General features: G+C 43.5%; 2 protein-coding genes, 1 long non-coding RNA gene and 1 other non-coding gene across 7 annotated transcripts in view; 1 reads left to right on the top strand and 3 right to left on the bottom strand.

The window, feature by feature from the left end:
- Nucleotides 1–670: 670 nt before the first annotated feature.
- Nucleotides 671–20,783, bottom strand: RIOX2 (ribosomal oxygenase 2). Of its 3 annotated transcripts, none has more exons than XM_071756862.1 (10): nt 20,288–20,783; nt 14,538–14,973; nt 13,042–13,161; nt 11,730–11,858; nt 9,075–9,178; nt 5,018–5,120; nt 4,221–4,386; nt 3,624–3,712; nt 2,257–2,367; nt 671–927 (listed from the first exon to the last, which is right to left on the bottom strand). In XM_071756862.1, exons 2-10 carry the CDS (start codon nt 14,967–14,969, stop codon nt 766–768), a joined length of 1,416 nt encoding a protein of 471 aa, XP_071612963.1. In that variant the 5' UTR covers nt 14,970–14,973; nt 20,288–20,783; the 3' UTR covers nt 671–765. The 3 variants fall into 3 exon arrangements, with proteins under 3 accessions (XP_071612963.1, XP_071612977.1, XP_071612971.1); XM_071756876.1 differs by having other exon boundaries at nt 671–924; nt 20,288–20,781; XM_071756870.1 differs by lacking the exon at nt 20,288–20,783 and adding an exon at nt 16,345–16,946.
- Nucleotides 17,804–17,875, bottom strand: TRNAP-AGG (transfer RNA proline (anticodon AGG)). Its single transcript has one exon. It is a non-coding gene; the product is annotated as a tRNA-Pro (tRNA).
- Nucleotides 20,407–21,334, top strand: LOC139802110 (uncharacterized). Its single transcript, XR_011728513.1, has 2 exons — nt 20,407–20,539; nt 21,170–21,334. It is a non-coding gene; the product is annotated as an uncharacterized lncRNA (long non-coding RNA).
- A 2,585-nt stretch (nt 21,335–23,919) lies between these two features.
- The window catches only part of GABRR3 (gamma-aminobutyric acid type A receptor subunit rho3), a 38,019-nt gene continuing 35,003 nt past the window's right edge, over nt 23,920–26,935 (bottom strand). For both annotated transcript variants that reach the window (XM_071756839.1, XM_071756830.1), the window contains 2 exons: nt 26,658–26,854; nt 23,920–25,708 (listed from right to left, as the gene is read on the bottom strand). In XM_071756839.1, the coding sequence (XP_071612940.1) occupies nt 25,406–25,708; nt 26,658–26,854 (500 nt within the window). In that variant the 3' untranslated portion in view covers nt 23,920–25,405. The remainder of the gene's footprint in view (nt 25,709–26,657; nt 26,855–26,935) is intronic.

The raw sequence follows: 26,935 nt of genomic DNA, 5'->3' as shown, positions 1-26,935 counted from the left end.
ATGATTGTGCTGTTAAGTTAGTTTGCCTATTCAAACACTGATGCTGAGGTATTAAAATAACTGCACTACTCCCATCAAAACCTACGCAAGGGAGCACTGAAGCTACAGATTCCAGTTACAGGTTTGGGTTACTTCCACATCAAATTGGTGCTGGGGGAGGCAGTGGTTAATGACCATTGTTTGTTTATTCCAGAGGTGCCAGCACCTGAGAGGAAAGGGATTTTCTTAGGCAAAAATTTTACCACTTTGAACATACACAGCTTTTAGCAAGAAGCGTTTGTTCTCTCAGGGCAAACAGACAGAACAAATGGATTTTCTTGTGCTGAACTTTGCAAAAAAAAAAAAAAAAAAAAAAAAGTAGTTACTGGTTTTTGCCTGCTCCATGTATACCTTTAGATGTCCTCCACACCAAGGCACATTTACATATATATACTATATATGTCTAGAGGAAAGAGGATATCAAGGATATCACAGCACTTGTGGGTTCATGAGTGACTTGATCCATCCACACAGAGATAGATGTGGCTCATTGGACAGGGGGCAGCTTACCATGGGTTGTCTTGATGACCATTTTCCCAAAGCTAAGGAAAGGAAAGTAAGGTTTGGTACCTGAAAGTAGCAACATGTAACAAAGTACTGCAATATATAGACAGCAAAACAAACCAAAGGCTGGATGGATAAAAAAGTAATTTAATAACCCTTTCTGCCATGGGATTCTTAATGGGCAGAAGTACTACTTACAGGAGCAGCTAATTCACAAAAGCATCAAATAACTTCAATTAGACATTCAGTCCATAGTGACACAGCAAGGTTTTCTTTCTCTTCATCTGAGGTAAGATTAAGCTCTTTAACATTAACCGTGCTGCAACTCCAAATCTGCTTCAGTGCATCCAAGTGTGACAAAGGAAACCTGAGTCCATGAGTCTGCTGGGGAAAAAAAAAAAACATAAGTAAAATAAAAATCTTCAGCTAATGCAGTGTACCTTATTACACAATAGTGTGTTACCTGCTGATCAGTGTCTGTAGCCTATGTGCTCCTTTCCTACACTACTCTGGTATTTTTGAGCCCATCTGCCAATAGATGCCATATCATTCTGACACGTTTCATAATAGAAAAACTTAATAACCAAACTCTCTTATGTATTCTTACAATTAAGGGAGGCTTAAGGTACATGGTTTCCTTGTGTGGTTTTCACACTGAAGAAGGAAGTAACTTTAAATGTACTCTTTTTTTTTTTTTTTTTTTTTTTTTTTTTTTTTTTTTTTTTTTTTTTTGGAAGGTCAAGTAAGTTTGTCCACCTGGCATGTGCAGCCCTCAGGCATAGCTGTTTGACGAGAGCCACAGACCATCTCCATGACCACATCTGGAGACTTTACAGAAGTATAGTCTGGGATTTGCATATACTGTACAGGTGCCAGTGTATGACCTCCACTGCCCACATTCTCTGCTGTAGCACACTGAGGAGATCTACTTTAAAAGCTAAGTAACTGGCAAGCAAACAGCCTGCTGTAACTACTCAGACAGCAACAGGCTGTGTTCTGCTTTCCTGCTATGCTGTATTTATGCAGGCCATGAATTCAAGTGTTGCAAGTCACAGACCTAAGACAGAGCATCTTTCTTACTACCATAAAATGACTATCAATGCTAAGAACCATTCTTCATTTATGATTCAAAGGAAAGTACATAGTACATACCCTAAGTGAGAGTAGAGAAGAACCATCTGCAGGCATATTAACAATACAAAAAGCTCCCTCCTTCCATTTCAGGAAAAGACTCTTTACTCCCGATACTGACCCATCCCACCCTAAAATGAACACCTTTATCTTCTGGTAAGTTCCAGTGGATACAGTATTTAACATGGTTCAAAGTGGTGTAAATGTGGCACATGAGGCACAGTGGTGACTGTTCCAGCACAGTCAGCAGCCTCAATATGGGATGTGCTGAAGGACACAGAAGCAAAAGTCATGTCTGCCCACTCCAGTACTTTGCTAGCTGGGACATCAGGCACGTGCAAGAAATCCTGCTGACATCTCAAACAATTAAGCATGAAATTACATTACTGAGTTCTATTGTTAACTGCCCTTGTGTTGCAGCCTCTGCTCATCTGCATGCTCAGGGCCAGGGCAGAAATGCTTCAGGTGCTGAGGAGAAACACCAGAACCTTGCTACTGTCTCAGTCACTCTTCTAATTCAGCAAAACCCAAAGCAGCAGTGTAGCTTCGGTTGTGCATTTGTCTGTGTAAATGGGAGCAAACCTGTGATGTGCCTGCCTCGCTGGCAGTATCATCTTCTGTCCCCATCATGTGAGACTCTCTCCTGTTCTTTAAAGAATGATAAACATAGACCATGTCTCTGCGAACTTCATCCTAAAAGACAGCAGGAAGAACCCAGTTACGTATGGCCCACCCCCTTGGCTTTATCTCACTCAAGTGAGAAAGTTAGCCTCTTAATTTTGGAGAATTAAGTGCAAGCAAGTCACCTTCCTAAATGAGCTTCCAACAAACACCTACTACAGAAATAAGGGAGACTACAAAACATCTTTAAAGGTCTTTTATCTTAATATGGCCTCTACTAGACTCACAGCACTGATGCTGTATAGAAAATGTGCCATGTAAGGTCCACCTCCTTAGGTCGTAATGAAAGAGTGTGCCTCAATAAATTCCATCCTGACATCAATCTGTCTCTTTAAAATCACATGCCTGTAATCACCCCTTGATCAAAGCTGTGCAAATCAATTCATAGGTCTGCAGGCAGATCTCACACCGAGTTTATGGACACAAAAATCTGTCTTGCATGTGTGCTGTCAATCAGGATTTATCTGTATGACGTCAGAATGCAAGGTGGCAAAAACCTGCAAAACTGTTTCCAAAACCTACGCAGTCTCACAGCAATACGAACACAAAACCAAACCAAAAAAACCCACAAGAAAAATCAGAAAATTTTGGTATGTTTTTCCTGAAGGGAAACATTTTACTTTGGGGGGGGGGGGAGAGGGGGAAAAAAAATCATACAAGATAGTCCATCCCCTCCCCCCCCCCCCTTTTTTTAATTAAGAAAATAAAAGCCCTTCTACAATATCATACTAAAGAAACCTTCATAGATACCAAGCAGTCTGAGCACAACATAATCCAAGATGACAGTATCTGTTTTGTGGAACAACTTAGTAGTGCCACTGGCACCTGCTTAGGAGCAAAGATGAGGTGAAAGCTAATGCTGCCACAATCATCAGCAGATGCAACCAGGAGAACTTCCCTTGAGGGACTGTATTTTTATAACTTACTCATGCTCTCAAATACAAGGAATAAATAAAAATCCAATATCAAGAGCAATAGAGCTGTAATAATCACCTGTCCCATCTAAACTCAGAAAAAGCCACGGACCCATCATGCAGGCTCACAGAATAAATTAAGTTCTGTAGCTCTTTTTCAAGAAGACAAGAACATGCCATATAACTGCTTCACAACAATGCCTTGATCTCCTATCAAACCCTAACGGGATGCAGGATCCAACCAACTACAATTGCATGACCCTTTCAGACCAGTACAGAGCAACAGCTCAGATACCTTGCACTCCCTCTGTACTCCCACCCCAAGCATATGGAGGGTGGCTTCATTTTACTTACAGAATTATCTTGATCTGGCTCCACTGTAATGATAGCATGATCTCTAAACTGCAGTCTGATTTTGCTATCTATTTTTGGCAATTTCCCACCTGAGAAAAAAAAAATTCTCCATTAGAAAGGAAGGAAACCAGACAAACAGTGGAAACTGAGCTGTCTGCACTACCCACTCTCTTGTGGCTTGATGCTTTGTTAACACCATTTCAACACCCACATGTTCCCACACGTGGGGAGAGGCGGTAGAGGGAGAGCTTTTTTATTCTTTCACCTTTACAGTTTACAAGTAGCTGTAATAGCAAACGAGAGCAGAAGGAGAAATTCTGCCCACTAAACATTATCAGCCCATAGCAGTTTATTAAAGCTGCCAGTTGCAGTCTAGCATGACCTTCATTTCACTCTAAGAGATGTGTCACCTCTTCCACCAGACTCAAGGAATTAACTAAGGTGTGCAGACAGACACGAAGAGCCTAGCACAAGATGATGCTGTTGCTAGACTATAATCCTTGCCTACTGTAAAATACCAAAGTCATAAAAGCCAGAGTCAGCAACAGCTCTGCCCTGACATCAGCCACAGGAATGGGTGGTAACTTCAAAATCTACCTGGAGTCAAAGGATCAGAGTCGCATCCAAAGCAAGGTGGCAACCGATTCATAATGAAATCCTTCTTCATGTCAGATGATCTCAGTTCTTTGGTGTTTTCCAGACGGTCTGCAAGCCTTCTTAAAAGGCTACTCAGTTTTTTTGTTGATTCAGCTATGTCCACCTGCTAAATATTAACAAAGCATTGCTCTCACGTGAATTTAAGATAAAAGCCTAAAAAAAAGGAGGTGTAGTAGCACAGTGAAAATCTGAACACTCCTCTTTTCTTTGCAAAGGGAGATAATGTTTACTCCCAAAACAACAGATTTTGTTTCTTTATACACATTCCCTAGGATCTGTTCAAGCACCAAAACTAATGCTACCTGCAATGCTAAAGGACTTGCAAGTATAGTTGAGACTTGTTCCTTCTGCACACTGATGAGCTGATCAGCAACACAACTGGACTACCCTAAAGAGTTCACAAAGCAATTTACAATGTTACTAACTTTTATTAGCTTTGAAAGATGCAAAAGCTTGGCCTGACACAAACTATTCCTGACAGTTCCAAAGCAAATGCCATTACTTTTACAAGGAAACAAGTCACACAAGGAAACTGCTATGAAAGAAAGGCAGTGCAATGTGTCAGATGGAGCAAAGCTTAGAAGAGTCACCCTGAAGTCTTCAAAGTAAGCAGTTGTGCTTCTAGACCAGATACTGCCATTGCACTGAACTTTCAGAGCCAATCAAGAACATCCATGCTTGCCTCTGCTTAAGTTTCAGCTGGATACACTATTAGTGACTTAGTCCCACCCACTTACCATAAGCAGTTGCCTTGGAATGCTTGTCCGCAGTGCCACATCTTCTTTTGCAGCATCAAACACAAGGCCAGGAATTGCATCCAGCAAGAAATCTCCCCAAGAGCTGAAAGAAAGGAAGAAAAAAAAATATTATTAAAATAGTTGCATTGAAATAAAGTAGGCATCTTAACTGATGTCAAGCACTGGAAACTTAAGAGCTACAATTCCAAATCTGCTTTCTTCCATCTGCAGTCTCTGTAGTCTCATGCAATAGCTCATTCTCCCCTCAACTGCATGTGAGTCCCCTTCAATCAGTGGCACTTGTACAGAGGGAAGGAACTGGCATGAGAAGGGTCCAGTTTCTTCTGCTTCAGGTGCTAGTGGATTTACTAGTGGATTTCCCCTCAGCACTCCATATTTTGAGCACTTATCTCTAGACATAGGAAAAAAAAAAAAAAAGTATTCCTTTTTATAGTCTCATTTACATTCCTTTTTATTGTCTCCATTCAAGTGTTCCACTGTCTCCTACACGGGGCAGGAAGGATGCTGGCCCATAAACAAAATTAGGTATCTTACACTTCTTACTGTTTTCCTTCTCTTGCCAAAATCTCCATCTGCCAGCAACTATCTTCAACTACTCATTGCTTTTCTGAACTGCCATGCTTATAATGAACTCACACACACATTTCTATGCCTGCTAAGATCTGGCCCAAAGGAACCATCCTCCAGCACACAGTGGAGTCCCTTTTGTCTTGGTGCCTAAAAAATCTCTGGAAGTTCCACTCCCACCAGCACCTTCCTCCCCTCCCAGCTCTTTCTGCATGTGCAGCTTCCGAAGTGGTCACAAGGAATCCAAAACATCCTCCATAATAAGGACTACTTATTTTCAAGAAGCCCTTTTCAATTTTCCAAGGAAATGTTTCCAGACCACATTTTGGACTACAAGCCAAACAAAAATACCAGCCTGTATCAGGATTGTTTTTTAATGTACCTATGTTTGCTGAAAGCAGGTGCAGGCTCTAACACTTCATTACCAGTAACCTTAATGGATGATGACACCACTTTTTATCTTCAGAAAACCAGCACTCTTCAAGATTGTCCTTTTTTCTCACCTCATTCTGACACAAGCTCAGGCAGCACTATTTCTTGACTAACCCACTGGACTGGAATTTGGTTTCAGCTGTCACAGAGAAATGGCATTGGCTCTATGTAAGCCTCTCAGGTCTCCAGCAACCCTGTTATAAGGAACCAAATTCTTGTCTGCCCTGCACTGCTTGACCAATAATTCTGTAAGGATCAAGCTGGGCAGGCCCTTGTGCATTCAAGACTCTTGCACATTGGTCTGTAAAATGTCACTGCAGCCCAGCCTCTACCATCAAACCAAACACCCACCTATTGCAGTGTCACTCTTCTGTCCAATCAGTTCACTAAACAAGGGGTGTGAGAAGGGCCAGGCCAATGAAGCAATGGGACCAAAAAGGCAGGGGAAGGAAGGAGGAGCAGAACATCTCTTTGGAGACCCCTCACTACTGATCATCCTGAATGTGTCCTCAAATTTGCTAAAGTGGCTCAGCACTAATATTGCCTCCTGCACATGAAATCAAGCACTCTTTGCAACAGTAGTCACTGCTTAAGGAAAACAGGTTTTTTTGTTGGTTTTTTTTTTCCTTCTGAAAAAAAGAATGGAACATGAGAGTAAATTAAAATCAGCTGCAGCCAACTTTTATGAAGACTCACACCTTTGAGTGGCTTTATCTTAACCCTCTCTCCAGCTTGGAGGGCTGGCCACATGAAGTGTTACCATTAGTACTGACATCCCAGGCTTCCAGAGTGGTGCAGCTGGTGGTTAGAGATTCAGCTTACAACCATTTACAATATGCCCAAACTTGTTCCGCCCTGTTTTGTGGGTAACAGAAATCCTTCCCCATTACTAATTCAGGCCAATTAATTCAAACCCAGCACCTGAGAGGCTACATTGGTGACAGCAGCATTTTCCAGTGTGATGACCATGTTTCAGTGGGCACAACAATCAGATATGTGTCAAAGGAAATCTGACTTGCTTGTGCAGGGTGGGAGATGAAATACACAGATAAGTAGAAAATATTTGTGAGGGAAGAATTTGCAGAAAGTCTGTCAGAATAGGTGTGGGTGACTTTCAAATGCAGGAGAAAACATGATGAAAGGAGTAGCTCATGACTCTTTATCTGGGATATGAAATGAACAGAAACTTCAGCCACTGGTGAGACATGTTTTAAACACAACAGTGAGCCTGCAGTTGTAACATTATCTTCCACAGTAAATATCACAGTTGGTAAATAATAAAATAACCAATTAAATAGCAATTAAGGTTGCTACGTGAAAACCTGGCAAACAGGCTGCTTCAAACAATGGTCTTGCTTCCCTCCTTCCTCCAAACCCCAAAACTTCAATTACTGCAGCAGTAATTTTTATCCCTATCCTTCCATCTTGAGTGCCTTTATAAAGCATGTGTGGAACAACCAGGCAAGCAGGCCCAGTTGGCATGTGTTCATGAAAGACAGATCCTGCTTGATGAACCCTAATCTCCTTCTACAACAAAATGATCTGTTTGGTGGATGAAGAAAAGGCTGTGGATATCATTTACCTGGATCTTAGTAAAGCTCTTGACACTGTTTCTCACAATATTCTCCTGGAAAAACTGGCTGTATATGGCCTAGATAGGTGTACACTTCTCTGGGTAAAACAGCTGGCTGGCTGGGCCCAAAGAGTTCTAGTGCATGGAGTTAAATCCAGCTCCCAGGGCTCAGTGCTGGGGCCAGTTCTCTTTAATATCTTTAATATCTTTATCAATGATCTGGATGAGGGGATTGAGAGCACTCCCAATAAATCTACAGATGATACTAAGTTGGGAGGGAGTGTTGATCTGCTGAAGGGTAGGGGGGCTCTACAGAGGGACCTGGACAGGCTGAGGTCAATTTCATGAGATTCAACAGAGCCTACTGTTGGGTCCTGCATGTGGGCCACGACAACCCCAGGCAATGCTACAGGCTTGGGGAGAGTGGCTGGAAAGCTGCCTGGCAGGAAAGGAGCTGAGGGTGCTGACTGACAGCCAGCTGAACATGAGGCAGCAGTGTGCCCAGGTGGCCAAGGTCAACAGCATCCTGGCTTATCTGAAATATCTGAAATAGTGTGACCAGCAGGACTGGGAAGTGATTGTCCCCCTGTCCTCAGCACAGGGGAGGCCACACCTCAAGTGCTACTTTCAGTTTCGGGCCCCTCACCACAAGGAGGACATTGAGGTGCTGGAGCATGTCCATAGAAAGGCAGCCAAGGGCTAGCGAAGGGACTAAAATGCAAACCTTATAAAGAGTATCTGAGGGAGCTGGGGTTGTTCAGCCTGGAGAAGAGGAGGCTGAGGGGAGACTTTATCACTCTCTACAACTCCCTGAAAAGTAGGAGGTTGTAGTGAGGTGGAGGTGTACTCTCTTCCCCCTAGTAGCAAGCAACAGGACGAGAAGAAATGGAGTGAAGCTGTTCCAGGGCAGGTTTAGATTAGAAGAAACTTCTTCACTGAAAGGATAATTAAACACTGGAATAGGCTGTCCAGGGGAGTGGTTTTAAACACCCTCAGGGGTAGTGATTCAAGATGTGTAGATGTGGTTCTTGGGAACATGGTTAAACCACTAGACTTGGTAGAGTTAGGTTAATGGTTGGACTTGATGATCTGTGATCGTGAGGGTCTTTTCCAACCTGAATGATTCTGTGAACACTACCTTAGATTCTGTTAAAAGCAGTACACGTGTAGTAGTGGTGTACCTACATATATTCCATGTCACCACATCCTCTGGGGAGGAGACATGCCCTGTTCCTATATTACTCACAGAAAAACAAACTACAGAAGGGCTAAACAGAATGAACACAGAAAAGAATAAAGCAGAGCTCCATTACAAGGTGGTTATTTTTAAGAAACAGGACATCATTTCTTTGAAACACCAGTTTCAGGTCTGTATTATTCACAGACATCATGTGGCAGAGGAAAGATATTTTCAGAAAAGACATACTAAAAGAAAAAGTAAAAAATAATTACTTAAATACTTACTTGTTTTGGTAAGTACTGATGGTCACATGTGTAGAATAGGAGATTCCAAGAGGAGTGTCAGCTTGGTGAATAGTCCCTCTTGGGAAGTACAGTAAGTCACCTGGCTGCAAGAAAATGAAAGAGAATTGATATATTAGGGCACCTAATATAGTCAAACCTTGTTGTAGTCAAAATAGAGAAAATACTCTGAGAAAACAGACTGTCAACATGTATTTTTATAACTCCCAAATAGAGAGATCCTTCCCTGTACACTCCAATAGCATTCAGTCAGTGCTTCAATAAGCACTTTAAGCCAGAAGTCCAATACCTTCAACTTTCCAGCTTACTGTCCATATTTATTATGCAACTGTCTGGAGCAAGCTTTTAACATGACAGAACATGTACACTCCAACTCAAGATGCATAAAGGGGACAAAGAAGCAGCTGAGATGAATCTGCTGTCAATACAGAGGGCTGGCAGATAAGCACAGTGCAATGTGAATTTGGTCAGGTCACATCAAAAGAAAAGGCCAGTATTCCACAAGAAAAGCCAAATAGTCTATAAAGATGGTAAACTGTTAAAATACTCTTTTTTTCCCAGTATTTTCAGTCAAAACACTTAAAAATAAGTACAACCTTCCTCCTATCTGTCTTCACGTGTATCTAAAGTAAAACTCCACAATGACAAGGAAAACCAAGGTAAGAGAGATGTACAAAGCACATTAAATTCACTCCAAGAATAAAAAAATCAGTTTGCTTATGGTTTCTCCTACAGACATCTACACTGTTGAACAACGCAGTCAAAGAGAAAGTGCATAAAGCAACAATGAAGAAATTTGATTCCATTTTAATTTTTCTCTTCCTTAAATTTGGTCACATCACCTACTTCTAAGACCCTACCAAACTGTCTAACACAGATACATTTCAAGTGAATAATACTTGATTTTTCACAAAATCAAAAGGTCTGTTTAGATTATGAGGGTTCACATGGCTTGGCAAAATCATGTCTCTTCATCTATTTACAACAATCTGCAAAGCATCCTGGCTCAGCTATGTACACTTTACTTGTTCTGATGCAAACCTCTCTCTGCCATTAATAAACTGCCTTACCAATGTAAGGACTACACTAACCAGCTAGGAGTATTTTTATTTCTCTTAATTTGCTATGCTTCGTACCTCCAATGAGAAGAAAAAAAAAAAAAAAAAAAAGGAAAAGAAGGCAAGTTGCACAGGGGAAGGGCAAGAGCCCTAAACATCTACCAGGGTGTAGTCTGCTGCAAAAGGGATTACTTCATTCTGTAACACCCCATGCCTGCCATTCAGAAGCCAGGATCATGACTTTTCAAAGCATGACTTTTCAGCATCATTCACATGAGCCAGCAAGTACACCACTCATCAATTAAAACAACCAGAAACTTCACAGACTCCAGGTGGACAGACACCCAGCTTGGGGCAGGACAGAGCACTTGACAAGAGACAACACAGATCTGATCACTTCTGCCTTCTTATTTCCAGACTGGAGGAAGGAAGGGCAGACAAGGGAGAAGTACCAGCAAATTGAATGGAAAAATCATACATGAAGAACACTAGATAGCCAGCAACCAAATAATCCCTGTGGTTGACATCAGTAACAATGTGGCCACAGCCTGCTGCAGTGTCATCAAAAGATGCTGCAGCTTGGGACTCCACAGACAAACCAGCATGGTCCTCACTCTATCAGTGACTGGTCAGCTACCAGTTTTTGGTGGGAAGGGACAACAACACCACCAGTATAAGTTTCTAACAGGTCCATTTGTTCTAAACTGCTTAAACATCTGCCTAAACAACTGTTCTAAAGGATGACAGGCAGCAAACAGAAATGCAAAAAAGGAGAAAGAAAATGTTCTTGAAAGATGTCTAGGGAGGAAACAAGTCATCTGACAGCATCCCTGTCAGGGACAGCTCTGGATAGATAACCAAAATCTGACAGTGCCTACTTAGGAAGAAATGGGTTATGGAAAGTGAAGAACATCAAACAAAAGAAAAATAAATTAAAACTTTAGATCATATTTAAGCCCATTTCAGAAGCCAGTATTTTCACTTCACTCATATTTAAAATGTTCTAGAAATAAAGAAGAGAATGGTAATTTACTAGACTTTGCATCACTCAATACATCATGACAGCTGAATATTACCATCTGTCAAACCACACAGCTAGTGACGTCAGGATCATATCCAATGTTTCATACTATTCATAAACTACTTACACTCAAAGGCAGGTCTGAACACTGGGAAGAGCAAAGACCTTGCAGAGAAAGACCCTATGATAGGCTTCAAGGCAGAGAAATTAAAGAGGCTTCTAACAGAGAGCAGCCCTGCCTGCTGAATTTATAATACACTTCAAAAGCACAAGCACGTAAAACAGAACAGGACAAGCACCAGATGTCCTGCTGTCAAAGGGATTGCATTCTTTAATCTTCAGGAAATGCTGTCTTTTTTTTTCAAATAACAGAAACAGCCAAACACCTGATTTTCAGGTTTGTGAAAATAAAAACCAATTACTGCAGAGCCAATCCTCCCCTCAATTTGCCAACCACAATCATTCAGAATACTGTCTTCAAGAAATGGACCCTTTCAAAGATGACTGCATTGCTGGCAACCATAGCCCAGACCAGGTAAAGCAATTTAATTATAATACCTTTAATATGAATTCATGTGTGGGATTCCCAATCCTGTCTTCTGATTCAACATTATATTCCCGAGCTAAAGGCACTGTTGGTTTATAGAGTCGCCAATGTTTCTCGCCCTCTAGCTGAAGGATAAACACCTGCAAAAGACCAGAAAATCCAAAAGCATAAGGGAGCCTTGCTGCCCCTCACACATCCAACTGATCAGAAATAATGTCACCTTCTAACCGGGAAAGTCTGTGGAACCAAGCCAGAAATCAAGGATAGAAAGCAAACAGAAGGGGCACAGGTTGCTTTTTATAACTAGAAAGAGATTTCACTTTTGATGCTCTCTGTTACTCTTCAGCATGGTAAGCAGAATTCTTCTCACGTTAATCTTTAGAGTTCTACAATACTGAAATTTACATTTGCATTATTCTTTTAGGCTCTAGAGATAACAGAAAAAAGGGTTAAGAAGTGTGATGTATTTTCTCCTGAGATGGGCGTTTGGGAATCCCTTTTTTCTCCAGTCACTTGAACAGGTGCTAAACAACTAACCTGAAAGTAATGTCTGTCACCCAGATAAGGCAAAATAGCAGGTGAGAGAAGTGTTACCACCATTTACTGACAAAGAGAGCATCAGAAACACCTAGGGAATTCTGCGAGCTGGGACTTGGTGACATATACCATAACACACAGGCTATGGGGCTGCTGAACAAGCATAATGAAAGTGAAACTCCAGATGTATTCAATGGAAAAAAAAAAAAAAAAAAAAAAAGCAAACAACACATGTAAGGGTTTGGTGGTTTTTGGGTTTGGTGTTTTTTAAGTGAGATAGCCCTATTTTTTTTTAATGCTGTGTCTATCTGAATGTCCCTTTTAAAAGCTGATTTAAAATGCATTTGGACACAGGACTTCATCACACCACTAACTTCTTAAGAACAGTAGGAACCAGCAGAACCAGTCTGTTTTCACTGTCCAACTGAAAAAAAAGAACAAGTATTTGGAGCAAAGGAAAAAGGATTTCCAGGTTTTTGGGGGTCTGAATGAAGTGAAAATGAAAAAAAGGTGCTAGAATGCATATGGAAAAACAAATTCTCTTTTCATCTAATGCAATTACCAGATCAGGAAAGCACAGTTTACAGTATATTACCTTTTCAGTAAAAATATACAGGAAAAACCACTGTAAACGAACACCTGCAACAAATTACTGTAAGTTTCCAATGTAAAAAACATTTTTCTGTAAGTCATTTTATGAGATAGAGAGTAGGGAAAGTGCACATCCAGGTAGCCACAGCCACTAGCAGAAGCCCACGCAGAGATTCACAGGTTGTGCTGTCCTACCTCAACATCATCGTAGTGAGGGGGAAGGCCCTGTGACTCTTGGGGAGTAATATAAACATTCGACCCCACCAGAGACCCGAAGTAGCACTCCAGCTTCTCCTGAATCTTCCAGAGCTCCTCCTTTAAAAAGAAACCATGTTACTACCCAAGAGCTGGGCCAAGCCAAGCTGCTTCCTAGCCCACAGCCTCCCCATGGCTTAGGATGCTCTTGTAGTGCATGATCCCACCTCCCACAGGCAGCCAGAGGCTGGGAAAGATGCTCTGTATAGAGTGGTCCTGCTGCAAGCAGGCACTGCAGATGCAAAGGGGACCTGCTCTGACAGTAATCAGTAAGATAAGACATCTGGTTTCCTGACACAGCATTGATGTTTCTTCTCCTGCCTATGATATTTTTAGGTTGCAAAAACAGACAAACAGGGCTAGACAGAGGAACATAAACCATGCATCATGCCACAGACAGCACAAACATCTTAAGACAACAAACACCTGCAGGACTTGCATTACACTGGACAGCATCAGACAGCATACAAAGTCAGAGATCCATTTCCAGTTGACTCAAATTGTTTTGGAATATTCAAGAACAGAATCATCCACATCTAACACGTGACAGATGATGCACCAAAAGGATGACTCTCATGTCAGAAGATGCCAACTGTCAGAGCTGTGCAAGGGCAGCTTCAGCCAGAATTTTAGTAGGTCCAGCTCAAGCTCTCATTTCAGCATAAGCCATGCAACATTTCAACTTCATCTGCAGATGCCCCTGGCCATTACAGCTACACTCCAACTGAGATCAGCCAGAGACACTGCACTTGAGACTCAACTCGTGTTTTTGAGTCCTTACTGACCACTTCACAATTAAATTGTGTTGACACCATGGGACAAAAAAAGACTACCTAATCCAAGTACCTTTAAGCACCTAACTCCTTTATACAACTATGCAGACACCATTGCCTTATTCTTATTCCAGGATGACTTTGAACTCATCAGAAGTAATGAAAGGAGGAGTACACACATGTAAAGTGTGGTGTAACACTTCTGTGGTGAAATTCAAAGCCAATCCATTTACAAGAATGCTGGAGTGTTCTGGAAATATTTTACATGGTTTCACACCTTACCTTCCACTAAAGGAAAGCAGTACAAAAGCACCACAAGGAAACAGTGGGGCAGAAGGCATCACTTCCACAAGCACAGATGTATAACCAATTTCATGCATTTAAGTTTTTTTCTAAACTTTTATGTGACAAAGTGATTTTTTTTAAAGGAATGCTTAATATTATAGCAGGAATCACTTTCTTACTGCAGAACACTGAAATATGATGGGCAATGCAAAAGTATAAACCATGTTTTAATTAATACAGTTCATATATAGATTTCAGGAGGTCATTGTTATCACCTACTTCTTCAGGATATAATGGCAACAGAGATGAAGCTATGTCTAGTATGACTGAAGCAAAGTAAAAAAAAAACCAAGCATTAATTATATTCAATAAAACAACCTTAAATCTCTGAGGCTGATGAAACTGTATTGTTGCCTTTTTCTGGTCAAAATCCTTCTTCAGCTGCATGTAGTTCACTTTGCCTTCTTTATTTAAAACTTTCTTTTTTCCATTCACACACCTGCAGATATTTATATCTCGACCATAGTATAGACCCTGCCCACACAGTTCCTTCAAATCTGACAGCTGGAACAGGGACTGGTAGTAAGAAGCCAGCAGGGGATCATTTCTCCGAACCAGCAGTGGCTTTTGCTCCCAATACTCCCTGAAGAACTTCTCGTGTTCAACGGGAGAGATCAAGCTTCTGAAGAGGCTGTCTGGGCTCTCAAAATTCATGACTGATGGAGAACAGGCTGTTTCCACCTTCAGTCGTTTACACTGCACCTGCATCTCTTTTCCTGATACAGCATGCTTCCCTCCTTTCTTGGGCATGTTCCTGTGTTCAAGAAGAGAGAGAACCAAAACAGTCAACCAGTTACACAATCTCAAAAGCTCATGGACCCAGAGCAGCTCCTCTTGCCTTTTCTAGTGGGGTATCAGAGTATACTGGGAACTGCTCCAAGCAGCAGAAAAAAGAAAGCCCACTGCAGGCCTCTAATCCTCTCTAAAAACTCAGCAACCCATAAAACACTCTACTGGGACCCATTGCTCAAAACCCTCAGCTGAGTTCATAAGAAAAGCCATGCAATTAAACCCAGTGGCCACACAATGCATCTTTACAAATGCAGGAATCCACCCACATGAAGAAGCTGTGATGGACTGGTCCTCTGTAGCAAGAGCTGCAAATTATTAAAAAAACTAAGTCAGCTTTAAGAGATTTAATGGCAACATGCAAAGGGGCCAGAGAGAGGGGAGAGGGTCAGAAATTCAAAACCCTCTTTACACTTCCTTGAAATGCACTACCATTAGGAAAAGAATACCACAGTGAAGATTTCCCAGAGACCTTTAAAGCCAGAGCAGGATGGGAGGAGGATGTATGACATTTCAAGTGCAGAATCCAACCAGTTAAACATAGGGAATGGCATGGTCTGTGTTAAGAAAAGCTTTCCTTTCAAGCTGGCTCACATATCCTAAGTCCAGTGTCTACATATCTGTACAGTTACCAGAGTAAAGCTTTAGCAGGACCTTTGGAGGAGGCAGCTGCTGCAATGCAGGAACACTGACATCAGTCCTACAGCAGACACCAAGGGCCACACGAGACTACAGTGAAGAGAAAACAGACTGAAATGGAGCATGGAAAGAGGGAGACCAAATGAAAGAGTAGATTGCTATGAGGAAAAGAATATGTAACCAGGTCCAGTGGGTGAAGATGATTCAATTGGCAGGAGGGTCACAGCAGCTTCCAAAGAAACAGAAAAAGCCAGAGCAGACTCCCCTACAGGTGAAGGTTTTAGGAACATGAATTGAGGGCACCTGCTTGAGGTCTCAGGCCCTGGGAACAATTTTATGCCAAACTATGTGGAAGGGCCAGGCATCCAGTGATGCTCACTATGTGATAGCAGCCTGCACCTCAGCCTCAGGGTGTCCATACTCTACCTTGGAATGGGGCCAGGTTAGCAAAAGAGAGGGAAAACTGTTAGGCCTTTCTGTTGTCATGCAATTACACCAAAAACTAAAATTATAAGAGTCTGCTTTCATTTCTGCAAAGCTGCCAAACTTTGTGGCTTATGTAGAATTAAAATAATTCCTTCATCCAAATGCAGACACTTAAAAAATTTTAAAGTTGGAAGTAATTCACTTTGTTTTTCCAGATAGATAATGATAGAATGCCAAGTTGGAAGGGACCCCAAGGAACTTCTGGTCCTACCTTTCTATGTAGGAACCTTTCTAGGTTTAGATGCAATGGCCCAGTGCCTTGTCAAGCTGAGTCTTAAGAGTCCAGTGTTAGGGAACCTACCAGTTCCCTAGACAGGTTATTCCAAAGCTTGACTGTTCTTACTGTGAAGAATTTTCTCCTGATGTCCAATCAGGATCTCTCCGGCAGTAATTTGCACTCATTACCCCCTCATATTTTCCATGCGATTCCTTGTAAAAAGTGAATCTCCATCTTCTTGGTAACCACCCTTTAAGTACTGGAACACAGCAAGGTCTCTCAATGCTCAAGGTCTCTCCTGAGCCTTCACAGAATCACAGCCAGGTTGGAAAGGACCTCTGAGATCATCAAGTCCAACACTTGATCCACTCCCGCTGTGGTTACCAGACCATGGCACTGAGTGCCACATCAGTTTCTTCTTAAAAACCTTCAGGGACAGAGAATCCACCACCTCCCTGGGCAGCCCATTCCAATGTCTGACCACCCTCTCTGTAAAAAATTTCTCCCTAATATCCAACCTAAACATCCCCTGGTTTAGGGGCAGCTGGCAGAGCTTAAGTCCATGTCTTACTCGTGGCTACCTGGGAGAAGAGACCGATCCCCCCCTGGCTACCCCCTCCTTTCAGGGAGTTGTAGAGAGTGATGAGGTCTCCCCTGAGCCTCCTCTTCTCCAGGCTGAACACCCCCAGCTCCCTCAGCCCTTCCTCACAGGACTTGTGCTGGATCCCTTCACAGCCTCCTTGCTCTTCTCTGGACCTGCTCCAGCACCTCAATCTCCTTCCCGAACTGAGGGGCCCAGAACTGGACACAGGACTCGAGGTGTGGCCTCACCAGTGCTGAGTACAGGGGCAGAATCCCTTCCCTGGACCTGCTGGCCACACTGTTCCTGACACAGACCAGGATGCCATTGGCCTTCTTTTCTCAAGGCCAAACAAACCCCATTCTCTCAACCTTTCCTCATATGGCTGCCTTCCCAGCCCTTTGATCATCTTTGTGGTCCTTCTCTGGACTCTCTTCAGCCCATCCACATCTTTTTTGTATAGCGGGAACAAAAGCTGAACAGTTTTGCAGGTGTGGCCTGATAATCACCAAATACAGTGGGATGATGACCTTAATCTCTGCTGGTGATGCCCTTGATGATTACCAGAATGCTGTTGGCTTTCTTTGCTGCAGCACCACACTGCTCACTGATTTTCAGCTTGTTGTCCACCAGGTCCCTTTCCACAGAGCTACTCTCCAGCCAGGTGGATCCCAGTCTGTTCTGTACTCCTGGATTATATTTTCCCAGGTGCAAAACCTTACACTTGTCCATACCAAACTTCATATGGTGCTTATTAGCCCACTCTTCCCGTCTCTCTAGGCCTACCCTGGAGGGTGGCTCTCCCCTCTGGAGCGTCTGCTTCCCCACCCAACTTGGTGTTGCTTGCAAACCTCACCAGGGAGCAAAAGGACTGGGCTCGTCCGGGATTTGAACCCGGGACCTCTCGCACCCTAAGCGAGAATCATACCCCTAGACCAACGAGCCGCCACATTTTGCTGCTATATCATTATATGAAAATAAAAAAGTTACTTCGCAAGCGGTTTAGTTGCCAAGTTCTCAGGAAAGTTCAGATAAAAATCAAGTAATGGTAGGTGTAACACCGTAGTACGTGCAGACTTACTTGCCTTAAAGTTTGCACCAGCATTTCATCCCCCAGAGTAGCCCAGAGCACCAGGCAGCAGTAAAAGCCTGCCTGAGAAGCTGAGTTAAGTATTCTGACAGTGAGCCAAGACCAAGCCCTCTAGCACTGCAGCTTTCCTACTAGGTCTCAGCTGGCCAACTCAAACAGACTCCGTGCATGTCTGAGTGACTCTGTGAAGCAAATACATAAGGAATTAGAGCATGCTGATGCCTTAATTTTTAAGTAAGTAAAAATGACAGCTTTAGTACAAAAAGTATTGCTCTCATTTATTAAGATGGTTTTACTTACACAGACGCCTTTCATGAAACCTAAAACTACAGTTTTGGTATTTGTAGGCAGTACAAAGTTCACCTATGCAGGACATCCTCATTGCTCCACTAACTCCCAGGCAGAATGTGTTCCTTTAACAGCCTCTACTGCAACAGTAACCTACAGTCACTGTAGTAATGCAGGAGGGAATCCTTACTACCACCTTCCTGAGAGGATGGACATTCCTGGCTGCAGCAAGCCACAGCTCTCCATGAGGCAAAGGAATGCTTAAAAAAGACTGAAAAACAGCCCCCAGTTGCTAGTAACACCTGAAGATCTTGCAGACACCAAGGTCTACAACTGGCATCCACAAATGCAACCAAGCCTGAATTGCCTGGTTTTGAATCCTAAACCTAAATCCATCACATCAACCTCTCAGCTCACTCACATTGCATTTAACAAAGTTAAATTTAGGTACATACTATTGACAGAACACGGCTTCATTTACACAGCGTGCTGTTCTGTAGCGTTTCAGTAGTTATTGTAAATAACTAATGGACCATGGAATGTTTTGGGTTGACCCTTTAGAGGTCATCTAGTCCAAACCATCTGCCATGGTCAGGGATGTCTTCAACTAGATCAGGTTGTTCAAAGACCTAGCAAACCTGACATGGAACACTTCCATTGATGGGATATGAACAACTGTTGCTCATCCATGGCAACATCTTCCAGGGACTCACCACTCTCATCAGAAAAAATTTCTTCCTCATCTCTAATCTAAATCTACCCTCTTTCAGTTTAAAACCACTGTCACTACAGGCCCTGATAAAAAGTCCCTCTCTGACTTTCTAATTCAACCCCTTTAAGTACTGAAAGGCTGCAACGTGGCCTCCTTGGAGCCTCCTCTTCTCCAGGCAGAACAGCTCCAACTCTCCCAGCCTTTACCCCTAACAGAGGTGCTCCAGTCCTCTGATCATCTTCATGGCTCTCCTCTGGACTCGCTCCAACAGCTCCATGTCCTTCTTACGATGGGAGCTGCAGAACTGGACACAGAACTCCAGGTGGGGTCTCAGGAGTGCAAAGTAGAAGGGGAGAATCATAGAATCATAGAATAGGCTGGGTTGGAAGGGACCTCAGAGATCATCGAGTCCAACCCTTGAACAACTACCGCCACAGTCACTAGACTATGGCACTGAGTGCCATATCGAGTCGCTTTTTAAATGTCTCCAGGGACGAAGAGTCCACCACCTCCCCAGGCAGCCCGTTCCAATCACCTCCCTTGACCTCCTGATGGCACTGCTTGTGATGCAGCCCAGGATACAGTTCGCTTTCTGGGCTGCAAGCCCACACTGCTGGCTCATGCCCAGCTTTTCATCTCCCAGTAACCCCAAGTTCTTCTCTACAGGGCTCGAGAAAAAACACATCACCATAATGGACCTGTTCCTGCTTCAGACAGAAACAGTTACATCACATCGGTACTGTCAGCTCGCACTCCAATTGTACCTGTTCATGAGTCCAGGCTCCTAAACTGGCCCAGCAGCTAGAGGGGAACCCAATTCCCCCATGAAGCAGTGGGGAAGAACCGTGGGGCCACGGTTCTTGGGGCAACCCAAGAAGCCACACCGCCCCAGAACACTAAGAAACTTTTTCCAGAGGAAAAAAAAAAACCCGCAGAAAATTGCGCTCCCGTTCCCGGGACAGGCAGCATCCCGCGCTCCTTCCCCACATCCAAGCCCCACGGACCCAGCCGCCCTGCCATGAGGCAGAGCGACGGTGCCCAAGCCTCCCGGGAGGGACAGCCAGGAGGCCACCGGCTCCCGGCCCTGCCACAAGGTGCCCCGCACCATCAGACGCCTTTCCCTGCGTCCCCGAGGGGCGCCGAGCCCGGCGGGGCGTCTGCTTCCCCGTTCCTCCCGCCGCCATCACCCTCCACCCCCCCCCAACACACACACCGCCTCTTCCTTCCCCCCCCCACAGCCCCCGGGGCTCGCCGGGCGCACACTCACCCGGGCGGGCGGGGCGGGGCCGGGAGAGACGATCGGCGGCCGGAAAGGAAATGGCGGAGAAGCTGAGCGGGGTGCGGCTCCGGGGGGCCGGAGCCAAGCGGGCGTACAGCGGATCAGCCTGGGGTGGAAGCCGGAGGCTGGCGCTGAGGCGCTGGGTGTCACGGGAAGAGATGTTTCCGGGAGCCGCCCCAAGCACCTGGCCGCGTCTCTGGCAGCGGAGGTGGCCTGGGGCTCGTCCTCAAGAAGGCGGGGGTGAGGGTCCCCTCGAACGGCTCGGGGCTGTTTCCCAGCCGTTCCCGGACGCCAGGCCTCCCGGGAGCAGGGAAGGGGCTCTATAAGGAATCCCTCCCCTCTCAAGGCAAGGGGAGATGGGTCGTGCCCTGGGCCGCGGTGCTCTCGGTCTCCCCCCGGCCGGGCCGTGCGGGCTGCGCAGGCCTCGGGTGTGAGGAGCGGGTGCTGTGCTCCTGCCTCCCGCGCATGGCCGGCTGCGGGCTCTGCCCTGGGAGAAGGAGGGCGGGTTGCAGTGGTCAGCGTTTTGCCGAGGCTGGGTGAGGGTGAAAAAAGGGAGACCTAATGATATGTCGAGCAGGAATGTCAGCCGGTAACCGTGGCCTGCGTTTCAAGCCACTAACCTCGGTTAGTGCAGGGAATGTAACATCAAAGCCAGTTTTTACACCCAAACTGAAAAGTTTTAAAGCACTCACCACTTCAAAACGTAATCTGCTTCATCAGCACGAGTTATTTAGCGTGTATGTGCAAGAGACAAAAGTACCCCGGTTTTTGGAACCAGTAGGAAGTTGCGCAACAGTTTCTCCACTGAAGTTATTAAGTGGATTAAATGAGGAGATACAACATAAAACCTTAAGGGTTTTTTTTTTGTAGAAAATTTTGCTTCATACACTTCCACTGACTTCAGCTGTGTTATTTCTTCCCTGACCAAAATCGTGTTCCAGAGCCCTCTGGGGTTTGCTTGAAGAAATCATCAGAATCGTCACAGAGCACATGAAAATTTACTTTAGTCATCTCTATTAAAGATGCCTATTAATGGTTTTGTTTACACCAACTGAAAGACATCAGAAAAATTGCCAGTTAGGTTTTGCTAAAGTTTCATAAATGATGAATGATAGCTTGTAGCATACAAAGCAGAACTGCCAGAAAAAGGTAAAGTTTGGAAGCCTTGGTAATCCTACAGCACGTGGCTAATCCAAATAGAAAGTGATACTGGGTGTAAACCAGTAACTAGAAGGACCTTTCAGTGACAGGTAAAAGAGGAGACTGTGTTCTATCAACAGCTCATGGAGACGGGTAACTTGTAGAGGCCTTTCACATCTAAAATACCAGTTCAAATCCTTTCCTTTATAGAAAATGGTTCTGCAGTCCTGTTGCTCCTTGTGGTGTGGTTATTATTAATACAGTAATAACTCCAGCTTCCCTGGCACTAGCTGGATCTTTTGGAACAGACATTGTATGGTTCCAGTGGGTTCTGCGTTCATTAATGCATCCAGCAAACTCCTGCATACTGAGTAGAGAAACTGGCAAAAAACAATGCACAAGAAAAAAACAAAAACAAAAAAAAAGCAGGGTGAATAGAAAAAGGCAAAAGCCACTCATCCTGTTCGTTGCCTGTTCTTTTGCCATCTGGACATCTGATCAAGACACCATGGCCACTTGATGATTAAATATAGATTAATCAGCATATATGGCTTAGTTACCAGAGAAGATATTTTGGCAGGGGTGAATCCTCAGGTTATCCTAAGTGGACAAATGTGCAAATGTGTACAAATTTTTAAGTTTCTTTGTAAAGCTTTTTTTTTTTTGTTTGTTTTGTTTTGTTTTGTTTATTGGGCTGTGACTGTCAAAGACAAGACATTCTCTTCTTTCTAATGCTGACCCATTTTTACTTCATCACACTGTCACTTATCATTCAGGGGACTTTGCAAAATTTATTAAATTGTGAATATTTTAGTGTAAACACTCACCTGTAGTGCAGATATTCAAAGGCATACAGGTCTTTTGCTCTCTGAAAAACAGGTCACTGGTATGAAATTCTGCTTACTTCTTTCATGAGAATTAGAAAGCTTTGGAGAGTGAACACTTAAAAGTTTGCATCACCTACATTAACACTTACAGGATGTTTTCTTAACAGACATGGGTGTAGCAGCAGATGCTAAAAATAGGGAAGCCACATCCTGCACCTCAGCTGGTCCCAGAAGCCTTTACAAGCTGTTATTTGTTACAGAAATCCACCAAGTACTCTCAGTATAACTGGTTGAATACCAGTAGGGTGAATCCTCAAATAAATATGTATTTACGTAATAGCTGTGATGTTTTAACTTTCGATACACGCAGTTAGAGCCTCACATTTGACTGGCTGCAAACCAACCACAAATAACAGGAATGGGGAATACTTGAGAATACTTTTTAAAATACTTCCATGCTGGTCTGTCTAGACAAATTGATTGGAAGTATTTATTACCATCCCCTTCTGGAAGATAACACACGCTTCAGAAGAGGATCATGTGAGTTTCAATCAGCCCTCTAAAGCCCTCAAAACAAGAAAAATGTATTTAAATACTGTTTGTTGTTTTTCACTATTTATACAAGCGGTGGCTTTGTCGTGCATAACTGATCCTGGCATCATCATCCCTGCCACTGCATGAAGAAGGTAAAAATTATAAGCTTCACTGTAAAAGCACACAGTTAAGTTTGATGATCATAACATGCAAATCTTCTTCATTATCTTTCTACATAGTACTCTCCATTTGGAGAACACTTTGCCTATGGTTACATTCACAGCCGCATAGTAACCAAAGAGTTTCCTCCATCGAAGCAAGCTGTGCAAATCCCAGGCAGCTGTATAGGATGTGCCTGGAAGGTAAATGCAGGCAGGAATCTCTTTTCCTCCACACTTCCATGTGTGGGCCTGCTTGCTGGACAGCCCACACGGGGCTTCTGCATGCTGTGCTGCAGAGACTTTGTTGCTGCAGGTCCTGTAAGAAATTCAGAAGAGGGAGCTGGTTTGGGTCAAGAAGCACATGGGTGGGTTTTTTTTATTATTTTGGAGGCTAAGGATTTGCTGTTGGCTACAGAACACACACCTCTTAAGGCAGATTAAAATAATGTGAAAACAATGGTGTTAAGTTAGTTCATGTGAAAAGTTTAGGCCAAACATCTGGATCAATTAGGATCTTCTCAAGCAATCTGGAACATGTGTGCAGGATGCCTCCACAATGACAGTGCAGTAACAAGGATATCGTGGTATTTTTTTTTTATTTATCTGTATTACACATTTGCTCAGTTTGAGGTCTAGTATGTTGCTGCTGTTGCCAAAGCCTGCATGTCCTTTGGCTTTTCGTTCCCAGCATTGTCATTCCCGGTATGGTTCTACTTCCCATGACAGAATTTCCTGGAAGTGTATCAAAGCCATCTTAGCTCTGATCATTTGGCAGCGAAATGGCTGCCAAAGCACCCGCTCACTCCATCAGATTTCCATCACCCAGCATGCAGTGTTTCATCAGCTTCTCCAGCTGTGTAACTGGGAGCTTGTCAAATGCAGCTTTTTCAAAGAGTAAGAGACATCACCATGTTATAAGCAAACCACATTGGAGCAGGAAAATGAAATAAACCAGAGAGTGAGTGGTTCAGCCTTCCAAATTTATTTCCATTTCCTAGTGTTCACCAAGCAATGACCAAACATTTACCGTGTGACATTTCTTGCCACTACAGTTTATAATTTTGAACTGACTTTGTAAATATAAACTCACCCCATTAAATGACAGACAAACCATAGGAATTTAAGTGAAAAATTCTCCTTATTTGGGAAAGTTGCAAAAATAATCTTGATTCTTTTCCGGAGCCATGAACACTTCTTCTATGTGTCCCAGAATATCCTTAATTCAACCTCCTTAGCCTGAACTTAAGGTTATTATTACCATGCAGGATTTAGCTGGGACTGTCAGGATTCCTGTATATGGCTCTGTTTTGCTACAGGTGCTTTGGTTTGTTTCCTGTGTGTCTCAGTGTGGTATTACACAGTGCTGGGGATCAATGCTGCAAGTAGGCATACGTAGCTTCTCCTCACTGTAACATTCCATCTCAAAAGCCAACGGGAAGGGGAGAGGGGCAAACCCCCACACTCATGCATGTAGCGTAAAGCAGAAGAGCAAGAATCTGCTTAAGACATAGTTTGTTTTTCTTTTCTAAAATCTCTGGCTCAATGCCTGTATTTCTGAAATGAACAGTTACGCAGAAAGCAGGTCTGTAATCAGCAGGGGCACCTGCGGCAGCACAGTGCGGGTGTCCCATGAGGAGCACAGCTTGTGCAGGTGATGCTTGTCACGCACCTGGGAGGTGGCTCTAGGACACCAAGTGCATCAGGTCTGGGACATTGTTCCTGTGCTGCCTCAGGGATTAGTGATAAAGATTTCTCCAAAATAGAGGCCCTTCCCAATGGTCCTGTGGAAAGTCAGGGACAGCTGACAGGGTGAGGGTTTTTCTTGGGGTGTTGATGGTGCACAATGTACAAAGCCCCATCAGCTTTGCTTCTAGCTTCCTGCTGGTCCCTGTTCCACTGCTAAGCCATAATCACTTCCCCCCTAGTTATCATCTGAGGACAAAGGCTGCTGAGGTGCATAAGGGTTGCCTAGCAAAATGTAACTGCAGCAAGTGAAATAAGGATAGGAGCTATTTGAGGATGATTGGCGCTGATTGCCTACTAAAATGGACCACAAGTAGAGAACAAACAGAAAGGCTGATTAAATAGGAATGGTTGGAGTGTAGATAAAGACTGGATAATACTTGAGGTGGGAGCTGCTGTCTGCTTAGGTGTGTGATGAAGGGCTCCCTTAGTAAGCACGCTGTTTTTATGCTACTGCAATAGTAGCGTGTCCATTAGATTGTCCACACAAAGCATTGCACAGTCCAATTGCAAAACGAAAACAGGCTTGTGAGATTTTTTCATTAAGTGTTCTGCTGCTAACCAATCCAACCTTGGTATGATGCAGAAGTCAGTTTCAGAAACTTTTAACCCTTTCCTCTACCGCTGCTGCATTAATTTAAAGAACAAAGCTACCCCCCGCCCCGTATGCAAAATAACCTCTAGCTTATAATGATTTTATTTCATATGTACAAACCCCAGTAAAAAAAGTTAAACACAATATACACACTGGGAAATATAATCCTAGAATATGTGTCAATAACGTGATTGTTCTGTAAAATAATTCTGCCCACGTTTCCCTTCAAAGATCTCTTCCTTTTTATGCGAGCTGTGTCCACATTGGAGTCGCTGGCTGTGCGTGCCCGAGTCTCATTTTCTTCACAGCGGTCTGAGAAAGCAGCTGGGCTCATGTCCACATCTGTGTCACGAAAGCAGCCGTCGAAAGCCATTGCTTGCACTGCATCAATACTATACATTCCTGAGGCCTGGCAACAAAGAATAGTTACTCCGCGTCTAGCAGGGGCCATTTTAGTAAATTATAAATTAATAAAATAGAAAATAAAAAAAGCTTCAGTGTTGTCCCCTGTGTGGAGAGCATATAGAGAACAGGGAGAACTGGAGAACTACCTCAGTATTGCTACCTGTGGGGCCTGCCCACTGAGGCAGGGCATGAGCAAGGCAGGTTTACGTGCAATAAAACACACATCTGATTGATTATTGCAGCTTCTGAAAGGGAAAAATCAAGCTCTGTCTCTCTTGTAGGACTGCATTGCTGAAGTTGTGGGAAATAACTTCAAGCATTTCCATGAGAGTTATTTTGACAGGATTATTAAATCATGTGAGCAACATATACGCCCTTTTTGTGTTTTTTTCCCCTTATGACATTTAAACAAATGAGTTTGCATGGAGAAGTATTCTTGAAACAAGGGTTTTAAGTGAATGTTTCATAGAAAGCAGATGTTTTAACTTGTGAATGCTTCTGCTTTTCTAAAAAGGACCTTGTTATTCATCTGGCCATGGAACAAAAAGCTACCAAACCCATTTTCATAATTGAAAATGGTGAAGCAGGAGAGGGAGAAACAGGCTTTTCTTCACAGAAAGCTGGAGGGAATACTGCATGAGTGCATTCTGGGTTATATTTCAGAGAGGAAAAATTCCTTGATCAACAGATATTGGAGAATGAAGGTTACCTTCCTCTGGGGGGGGGGAGGGGGAGCTGACGGAGGAAAAAACAAATAATCAGGAGATGCCACACACCTTCTCAAGATCTCAAGAGAGAATGATGCATTTCCTCCCTTCAGCCAAATAAAGAGAAGTGAGATACAGTGTGGAGTCACAGACATGGTTACTGTACTGTTATCACAATGTGGTATCAGGATTACTCTGTGGCTTCTGTGACACATTCTGAATGCAACAAAACACAGAGGATTTTACCTTGCCCCTTTTTTTGAGCTGCTTTCTCTCTTCAATTGTGGTGAGATAGTTCACTGCTGCATATTCGATGACAGACAGGAAGACAAAAAGGAAGCTGGTCCATAAATAAACGTCCACAGCCTTTATGTAAGACACTTGAGGCATTGAGGCACTTACTCCTGTCATGATGGTTGACATTGTCAGCACTGTAGTTATACCTGCCAAAGAAAAAGGGGAGGTTATCATAATAATGGCCATTTGGTTCTGTTTAACTCATCACCATTGCTTGGACAGCACAG

Source organism: Heliangelus exortis, chromosome 1 (genome assembly GCF_036169615.1).
Source record: "Heliangelus exortis chromosome 1, bHelExo1.hap1, whole genome shotgun sequence".
NCBI lineage: Eukaryota > Metazoa > Chordata > Aves > Apodiformes > Trochilidae > Heliangelus > Heliangelus exortis.
Note: the sequence above shows the minus strand (reverse complement) of the source record. Positions and strands in the feature narration are given on the sequence as shown.

Excerpts from the sequence above, each read along its gene's own strand:
- RIOX2 (XM_071756862.1), bottom strand. The coding sequence starts at position 14,969 with ATGCCCAAGAAAGGAGGGAAGCATGCTGTATCAGGAAAAGAGATGCAG. Across the intron at positions 9,179-11,729 it reads CACATGAATTCATATTAAAG|CCAGGTGACTTACTGTACTT; the intron begins GTATTATAATTA and ends ATTTTCTTGCAG. Across the intron at positions 3,713-4,220 it reads CTCTGATCCTTTGACTCCAG|GTGGGAAATTGCCAAAAATA; the intron begins GTAGATTTTGAA and ends TTTTTTTCTCAG.